At 40.8% G+C, this 9,442-nt stretch overlaps 1 protein-coding gene across 1 annotated transcript in view; it reads right to left on the reverse strand.

Annotated features, from left to right (window-relative positions):
- The window catches only part of WARS2 (tryptophanyl tRNA synthetase 2, mitochondrial), a 39,356-nt gene extending 36,840 nt beyond the window's left edge, over window positions 1-2,516 (reverse strand). The window contains 3 exon segments of the mRNA XM_041464025.1: window positions 2,039-2,124; window positions 2,127-2,180; window positions 2,183-2,516. Coding sequence (XP_041319959.1) covers window positions 2,039-2,124; window positions 2,127-2,180; window positions 2,183-2,354 — 312 coding nt within the window. The 5' untranslated portion in view covers window positions 2,355-2,516.
- Window positions 2,517-9,442: the final 6,926 nt, after the last annotated feature.

The raw sequence follows: 9,442 nt of genomic DNA on the forward strand, positions 1-9,442 counted from the left end.
AAATAAAACATTTCAAGAATAACAGGAAGGAAGCTCATTCTCAGACCTATCACACCTTTAAGACATCATGGCAGCAGCAACCAGGTGATAAAGCACCTGGTAAGTAATGTTGACCTGATAGGTGACTCAGAGGTGGCAAAGAAATGCACATCAGAGTAAATATTAAAATACAACATGATCCATGTTCAGTCAGAGCAGATTTCTTTATTATGCAAGAAAAATGAGATTTCTTTGCTGAAGGAATGAAAGCAAGAGGGCATCTGTTATGATACTGAACAGAGCCAAAAGAGTCACCATGTGCATCAGGAAAGATAAGCATATTCAAATCCTTTCAATATTTTTCAAGGAACTTTTGAGTTCTAAAAGTAATGAGTGGTTTGAGGTATCTTTGCCAGACCTGCTTTGCAGCATATTACAGGAGCAGTGTAAATGTTCTAATTTTAACTGTTAGAAATCTATGAAGATTTAGGCACCTGTAAATGAAATTAAATCAAAGCACCTCAAGACATGGAAACACCCAACAAGCTTATTGAGGATGCCATATTAGATTCTTTAGCTCTTCAACATTGCTACGATTCAATGCAGTCTTACACATGAATGGATTCTGAAACAAAAAATATAAGCAGAAACCTTACTTCTGCCTCACACTAACAACTAACAGGGAGAACACAGTTGCTAAGTGAAATATCAGTTATCAAAGCTTCATATGGCATAACAGGTTCTTCCTCTTTTGCTTTCACTCTACCTTCTCAATAGAAAGGGCAGAATCAAGGTCATTAGCTGCTCTAGAACATAATGAAATATGCCTTGACTTCTTAATTTTAAGAATCCTGGTTCTGAAATAGTCCTGCAATGTGTAGTTTACCCAGTTCACCACCATACACACCAACTTTTTGTGCATAAGTGTGTTTTACAGCTTGATGTGCTCAAAACGTCAACTCCATGGCTGAGAGTAACAGAACTCACTGCAAAATCACAGACAATACAGATCACACCATGAAAAAGAAAGGAATCTTTGATCTTCTGCTTAGCCTGTTTCTTCTCACAAGTAACACGAGACATATCTACCCTGGCAACCATTCTGAATAAAGTGTTCCATTATTAAAACATACCATAGCATCCAGGATTTGGATGACATGCCAAAAGCAAGATTTTCATGAAAAAGCCAATTGTCCAACTAGGGGAAACATTCTCTAAAATGATGCAATGTTAGTATTACTGTCATCAAATTCTCCCACTCATTTTAAAAACAAGGTGACAAACTACAGAAAAAGTTGGATTTCTAAGGCAAGCCATTCACAGATGTAAAACTATGAAGGAGGCTGCCTACACTGAATATGTACCTACCTGACTTGGCCGATTGCTTGCGATTATCTTACAAACTACAATCAAAGCAATCAGTTCCCCCTTTATTTCAATCTTCTAATATAATGGGGGGGGCAATGAGAGGGGGGGAAGGCTACCGATGGGTTACAATGAAAACCCCAAATGTATTAAAGAAATTCAAACACTACACCCCACTGAGGTCGTGTAAGTACCAAGGGGAGGGGCTGACATACATCCATTCAGACACTTATCAGGTTTGGTTTTTTCCTTCCTGGAAAACAGGAGCTCGTAGCCAACAGGTGCATTTAAAATCGAAAGGCAAGAAGCAAAGACCAACGCTGAAACCTCGCACAACCCCAGCGCCACCTCAGCGCTTGAACCACCCCCACGACGCCGGCACTTGCCGGCTCAGGCCTCCCTCTCTCCCGCTTCCCGAGCGCCCCGCGGAGTCAAAGGCCCTGCGGCTGAGCGGAGCCAGCGAGAACCAGCCGGGAAGCGGGAAGGACGGGCGGAGAAGCGGCAATGACGGCGGCAGCGCGGCTCCCTGAGGGGCGGCAGGAGCCGGCCCGGCCCCGCCCCGCGCCCCCCGCTCTGCGCATGCGCGGAGCCGGCCCGCGGCACGGGGCGGGATGGCGGTCGCGGCGGGAGCGCGGGGCTCGACCCAGGCCGGGCACAGCGGGAAGCGACGGGGGAGATGCCCCAGGCCGGTTACCTGGCCGAGGGTCCCGCGGTGTAGGGCCCGGATCAGGCCACTCGGTGTCGCCATGGCAAAGGCGGGAAGGAAGAGGCGGGGGGGAGCAGGAGCGCGGCAGGGTCCGCGCATGTCCCGCAGGCGCGCTGCGGGAGCGGCCGCTGTGGGGCGCGGTTACCGGGAAGGGGCGGCGCTGGCGTCGGCATTGACACAGGCACTTGTGGGAGTGCGGGTCATCGCTTCCCGGTTTCCATGGCTCCTGCATCGCCTGCGGGGTGCCCTTGGAACGGCGCCTTTCGGCAGCGCGTCCCATCCGAGGCCTCCTCCATCCCTGCATCCTTCCGGCCGCCTGGCCTTGCCCACGGCAGCTCTTCCACGGGGAGACTGGCAGCGTGGCCTCTGCCCGTCCTGTCAAACTAACTAAAGTCAGCCCCCGCAGGACCCCCCCCCAAAAGCTGCTATCTGCCCTCGGTCTGCTCTGCTCTGCCCAAAAGCCCAGGCAGAAACAGATCTCATTGTCCAGCACCTCAGACGTAGCATGTCCCCAAATCCAGTCTTTGTGCCATGGCTCTTCCATTGCGCCAGGTAACAGAACCAAAGCAAGAAGTACTGAAGTTACTAATGAGGTTTGACAAGTTCCTGAAGAAGTTGAACATCAACCCTTCCTGTCAGCTCCTCTGCAAAAGGTGCCTGGTTTCTCCCAAGTTCATTTCTCCCCAGTTCAATGCCCAGGCTGGGAAGCCACAAAACGCTTGTTACCAGTGTTCAGGTGATGTGAACCCAAGCTCTTCTGCAGGTCTGCAAACATGGGACAGTGACTGTGGGAATCTGCTATTGCGGACTCTGGGAAAACTAACCAGCCATCAGGAAAGAAACAGACCCTTGTAGATCTTTTACCAGTGGCACTGTGCATTGGACCAGTCATTATTTTCAGTAGCCCACTCCAACCCTGTCACTGGAGATATTATTATGGAAAGTTCCCAACTACAAAATCTGGATTTAGTTGTTAAACCCTCTGTAATTTTACATAACTGTTTATTTAATTTCACTTTGACAATTTTTATATTTTAAAACCATATATGAAGAGTGCTTAGTACATAAGAGCATAATCTTCATTTACGTTCCCAGGCACTGCTCTGATACAAATTGTAAAAATTTGACTTTGATTTTTTAAGAACTTTAACTTGAACTCAAAAATCATATATATAATTTTTTTCATCATTTGCATCGTCACTATAAATATTTTTCATAATTCGAGCTGAAAGCTTCTGTATGTGATGTTCATCTTTGATGTTTTTATTCAGTGTTTCAGCAAAAATGAGTCAGCCTTTTTTGAGAACATAACTAGACAAAAATGACATGAAGCTCAATGTGGGAAACATCAGGGAAGAAGCTGAAAAATCGAATGTTTGGAGATTTTCTGGTTCTAAAACCAAAGAATGATTGGACAAAAGCCTGTGGCTGCCCCTCTGATGTGAGACTGAAGATATGATCTGTGCGGAGCATTAGGCAATACCCCTGATGGTGGGAGGGATGCACAGCTGCCCTACCTCCTGTCTCCCCACTAGAACTATTCTCTTTTGGAGACTAAATGGAGCAGGTAGAGCTGTCTTAAACTGATGCCATGAAGAGCATGATGCTGGATACAAATGGAATATAAACTTACCTTCAAAAAGTTGCGAAGAAAATTGATGTAATGTGATAAGAAAACGTTAAGACAATTTTTCAGTTGCAGATAATCAAACCAAAAATTTTTTTCCAATAATTTTACCAGGGAGAAAGCTTTCAGCATCTAATAAATATCAATATTATAATGTGGTTATAAATCAGTAAGTTAAACATTGGTTTGAGTCAAAATTATGAAGAAAAAAGCTATGTAGAATTCAGCAATAAAAAACTGAAGAACGAAGATGAAGTTAATACTACTGAAAAAGCATTAGTGCTTGTTTTCAAGGCTATTATAATTTGAGTTAATAAATGGAACAGAACAGTAAAAGGTGATACTTTTGAGACTTCTGTAATACCTTTGACTTAGTATCACAGAGAATTCTGATAAACATACATGAAATGGCTAAGGGCTGATCAGATGACAGGTCTTCAAAAGTACCTGTTATAGTAGAGTTGTATGGCAAGCTGTGCTTTTTCCTGCTCAATACTGCTGCTGGTAATCTGGAAATAGGTTCTGTATAATTTATGTTGAAGTGTGCTGTTGACACAAATATTGACAGATTCGTACAAAACAATAAACAGATAATAGGAATCTATTAAAGTAAAGCGTGTTTTAAAATCAAATTGAAACAGAAGTAAAAAGTTGAATTAAAGTTGGATTTTTTTCCCTTTAACCAGAACTGAGCCAGTGTTATTACTTTTAAGTCTTTATTTAACCCAAACAAAAAACCCCAATCAATACAGTATTTACAACAACTCTTTAACACAAGAAGGAGAATGGTGTGAACATGTAAGGCAGGTGAGATGAGGAAGAGGTTGGCTTGAGAATCCCAGAGGAGATGACAGCTTGCATCCTGAGAGATAGGCAAGTTAGGAGAGGAGAAGGATTCACTGCTAGTGTTTATTGTCCTCTGAAATCTCCCACTGCTGCCAAAACGCCTCTGACCTCTCTCATGTATTTTTCCTAGACACTTTCCCCCTACCCTTATTATCCCAATGCACATTATGAATACATTAATGACTATTGAGATGTGAGGAATTTGCTACAGAGCCCAAATTAAGAAAATTTGATAAACCAGAACTCAAAATATCACCAGTGCAATTTGCTGGTTTTGATACCGCCAAACTGACTGTGGACTTAAAAGCAAGAGTTTTATACCAAGTCTTTCAGATCATCACGTGTCCCATGGGACAGGGTGATTTTGCAAGAGATCTAGAGATTGTGTTGGACAAGTAAATGCTGTCCTGTAGTTCATATAGTCAGGTTTTTAGTACTGGGATACCAGTCAGAAATTGCTAAGTCCACTTTGGGTTTCCATGCTTAAAAAGAGATATTTGCAAAATCAGGGAAATAACTACTTATGATAGCTGTAAAATTATTTAAGAAAACACAAGGCACATGCACAGTTAAGTAATTAGTGAAGATGCAGGAAGTCCTAGGAGCAGAACAGACAGTCTGTGATTTTTTTTTTTTTCCAGGTAGGAAGACCTCTGTAGCTGGGCTACAGCCCACAAAACTTTTATTTTCATGAAGCCTTCAAGAGACAGTGCTTTACATAGGAGCGTGTAACATTCTGTGGTGTGAACAGGCTTCTGGGGATCAGTTAGGGATGCATAGAGAGATTTTATGCACAGCCTTCTTGTCTTACCTAATACAGAAGTTTGGGTTTTAGCAGCAGAGTGTAAAATGGAAGAATTGTTCAAGAAGCTGAATGAATTTTGAAAACTTGGCTTTGTTTCTTTCCGCTGTGAAAAATCAAGTGCGCTAAAATATTTTTTGTTCCTCACCTGAAAAAATATTAGAAATTCTGTGCACTCCTAGCTAAAAGCTATTTTTTTTGTTACTGTGCTTCCAATGTATCATATACTAAAGACATGAAACAGTATAAAATATTAGAACATGTCTGTTAATTTAACATGTAAGATTTATGTTTTATGGTTACTCTATTGGCGCTTTATCTCCCGTCTTTAAGATAGAGTAAACCTCTTCAAGTCAGCACTGCCAAAATAATTTCACTAATACACTTGAATCATTCACATCCCCTGATAAAAATAACAAAAAAAAATGTAGAAGGAAATTAGTAACTTTTTATTAAATGAAGGGATTGTGGCAGGAAATCGTATGGTAAGGAAGATTTGGACACCATTTTGGATAATAAAAGTATTTTAAAAAATCAACAATACTCAATGAAGCAAGTCATTTGCAGAAATAGTATACTATGATATAGCTAGAGACAGTATCATCATACACAGAATAAGAGAGGGAAATTAATTAAATTGTATCACAGGGTTGATGCTGTCATTTCTCAATTTCTGAATGATCATGTATTTTAATGTAGCTTGTGGGAGGGGTAATTATAACTATAACTGTTATTGTTTGCTACAGCATTGCTCAGATACTGTTTAAAATACCATGCTTTTGTGGTGTGCATTACTCAAGCACGAACCAGATGACAGCCCCTGCCCCAAATAGCTCTCAGTTGAAAAAAGAGTGAACACAGATCAAAGAGTGCTTGACACACAGAGTGGTAAATGAATTTTCAGAAATCAATATACAAATTTTGTTGTTTTCCAAGTGAAGGTTGTTGTTAGCAGGGTACTACTTGAATGAAAGAGCAAGGAAAGGGATTTAGGCAAGCTGTGCTGATGTATTGTCCATATCTATCTCCTTTTAAATAACACAAGGCTGGAAAAGGAGAGAAAAGATGTAAGAAACACTTGAGGCCAGATATACAGTACTTTCTCATACCTTTTGGTATTCTTGCAGGAATTTAGCCGTGGAAAGGAGGAAATTTATTTGTTTAGAAGCTACCCTGAGACCTTCCTATCTCCTACACAAATGCCCTCCTTTTAAAACTTCAATATACTAATATCCATCAGTGCAAATATCACCCAAAATATATTGCACTAGGTTAATGTACTCCCGCACCCCATTGAACCCAGAGATCTGTTGTTTGCAAAACTGGAACAAATTTGGGAAACAGTTTGGTAGAATAATCGTCTGGGCTGGTTCTTAATTTGTAATTGTCTCGGGCAGTGAGGAGGCTTGTGCTGTTATACAGCAGGGATTTTTCCTTTCCAAAGTGGAAGCACATCTTTAAGTAACTGTTTTACTTTGGGCAACATTATTAGTGAGGATGGTCTTCTGTCTCCTAATCATTTCTCTCATCTGCCAAATCTCCTTCATGTATACACAACTGATGGTGATATTTCCATATCTGTGGACATATTAAAAACTCAAGGCTTCAAATATTAACACTAGAATTAATAGAAAAAAACCAAAGAAAACGTAAAGCTTTAAAGTTTCAAAACAAGGCTGGCGAAGTTAAGACCTTGCTTGTTAGAAAGTTCTCATAAGCAAACAGATTTGGAAAATTCAGGAAGAGGTAGGAATTCACAGTCTGAACCTGTGCTTTGTAACTCTGGTTGTTCAGTTTAGTAAGCAAACTGGCTGTTGGCTGTTTACAGTGGTAATTAATATGACATCTCTCTCACCTTCTCTAGAGGATATATTACAGTGTGAACATCTGCCTGTGACTTACATGACTGTCCAAGATCAGAAGACAATCAGAAAGAAGACAATCTAGAAAGAATAAAGAAGTGAATCCTTTGTCCTGCTTGTTGGAATAAGGATCCTTAAGATGTGAGAGAAGGGTACAGAGAGATCTGCTCATCTAATTTGCATTTAAATTGGGGGTCATTAGGCATGAGACACTTATGTATTTACATTGATGTAAACCTTATTATCTATTTTTATAAATAATTACAGTTTCTGTTAAATATACCCTATTTCCAATATAAATTAATCTAATTTTACTTTCCAGTTTTAGATTGTGTAGCCTCATTGTCTTTTAAGCTAAAACACATTTTAGTTTAAGAAATCTTCTCCCCTTATGATCAAAGAATGTTTTTATTTTTGTTTCTTAAAGAAACAGCATGGACTTTTTTCCCCTCCCCTCAACTATTGTAAAATAGGCTTTACACATTTTAAATTACAATTGTGACTTCTTAATCTTTTCAGCTTTTCAAGCTCTTCAGTTCCGGGTAAGCACCAAAATGTGCTGCAATACTGTTGCTATTCTCATTATCATTCATCTGCTTCTCAACCATTTGCTAAAAAAAAAAAATAAAAAATAGAAGATTTACTGAGAAAGTTTTCAGATGATGCACAGATTGGTAGAACAATAAATAGCATTTATGTGTTTGAGAATAGGGTTAGCTGCTGCACCGAACTGAGCTCAATTTTTAAAATCTAATATCTATCAATTTCAGTGTCAGAGTTTTCCACAGTCCCAAAGTTTGTAAGGGTGTGGAAATTAATATTTTAATTTCCAGGTGTGTGACCTTCCCCATTTATCTGTGTTCAGACTCACTGCTTGAATGAGTTTCCCTTCTTACCAAATAACCCAGCTGTGTATAGCTAGCTCAATGCAGTTTATCATTCCACCAAGCTGTGTATCATCTGCTAACTTTATTAGCAGCACTTTCCTATTTTCTTCCTTGTCGTTAATAAAAACGCTAATTGCTAAAATGAGATCAGAAGCTTAACACCTGCTGACCTGGTAATGATTTAACATCCAGTTAATGTACAGTTCAATATACACTTTACTGATTATTTCATATTAATCTAAAAGTAAAACTATCATGAAATACCAAAATAAACTCTTTTCAAAAAAATGTAGCTATGGCACAGCCAAGTGTATTTCTAGAAAGAATAAAATACATAAAATGCAGAGTTGTTATAATTATCTCTAAGAAGATCACTGTCATGTGAATATTTACTAACATTCCCAGACAAAGTTTTTCAAAGTTGTTCTGGTTTTTATTTTACCTTTTATATCCACTTTCGTGGCTATGCTCTGACTATTGTCTTCCCTTCTGGGGAATGCAAACCACCTATGGTTTATGGGACACTTTAACTGGGTATGCAGTTGCTTTGTTTTATCAGAGCAATGAAAGGCTGCTGAAACAGATTCTTTGCTTTCTGAACTCCAAATCCCTCCTGATTTGTCACCCCCCATCATCAATTATTCTTCATACCCCCTTGTTTGCATTCCCTTATCTTGGCTTTATCCTGCAAATATCAGGAACTCCCCTGGCTCATGATTCTTCTCCCCTTGTATGCCAAACTGGTACTTAATTCTGGTGGAGTGACCAGCTGCCGAGGGCACCAGCTTTGTTAGGGGTGACAGCAAAACCTCCCTGCTCTGCCACCTTCTTATCTTGTGTCCTAGACTCAGAGAATGCACATATCCACTTTCCTCTTCATCACTCCTCCAAGGACAGGGCTCCTGGTTTCCTCTTTGGTGCAGAAGACAAGCATGGTGCCTCCCATCTTCCTCTCAGCTTGCCTGTCCAGAGGGCCTGGCACAATAGGTGCTTTCCTCCCAGAGGCTGCATCTGAATGGCCATACTTGCTGTTCGTTTTTGTAACTAAAAGTTTTGTTGTTGTTGTTGTTGTTGTTGTTGTTTTTCCCCCCATGCAGAGTTGTTCCCTTTTGTACTGGCCACCATCATCCATTGTTCTCCATGAAACAGAAACTGCCATTGCCCTCGGGGGAGATGTGGCTGCCTATACTGTGAGGCATCATAAAACACAGACCCCGTTGGGAACAATGGGGAAAAGCCTTCTCAGCATGGCCACCAGCTGAGGCCCACGCTGAGGGGAGGCAGTTGTCCACCAAGGAGCCTCTTGGCCCTGCCTGAGGGAAAACGAGATTACATGCAACAGGAAAAACATCCAAGCCAAACCAGCTT

The sequence above is a fragment of the Pyrgilauda ruficollis genome, unplaced genomic scaffold (genome assembly GCF_017590135.1).
Source record: "Pyrgilauda ruficollis isolate IOZ18807 unplaced genomic scaffold, ASM1759013v1 scaffold17, whole genome shotgun sequence".
Lineage (NCBI taxonomy): Eukaryota > Metazoa > Chordata > Aves > Passeriformes > Passeridae > Pyrgilauda > Pyrgilauda ruficollis.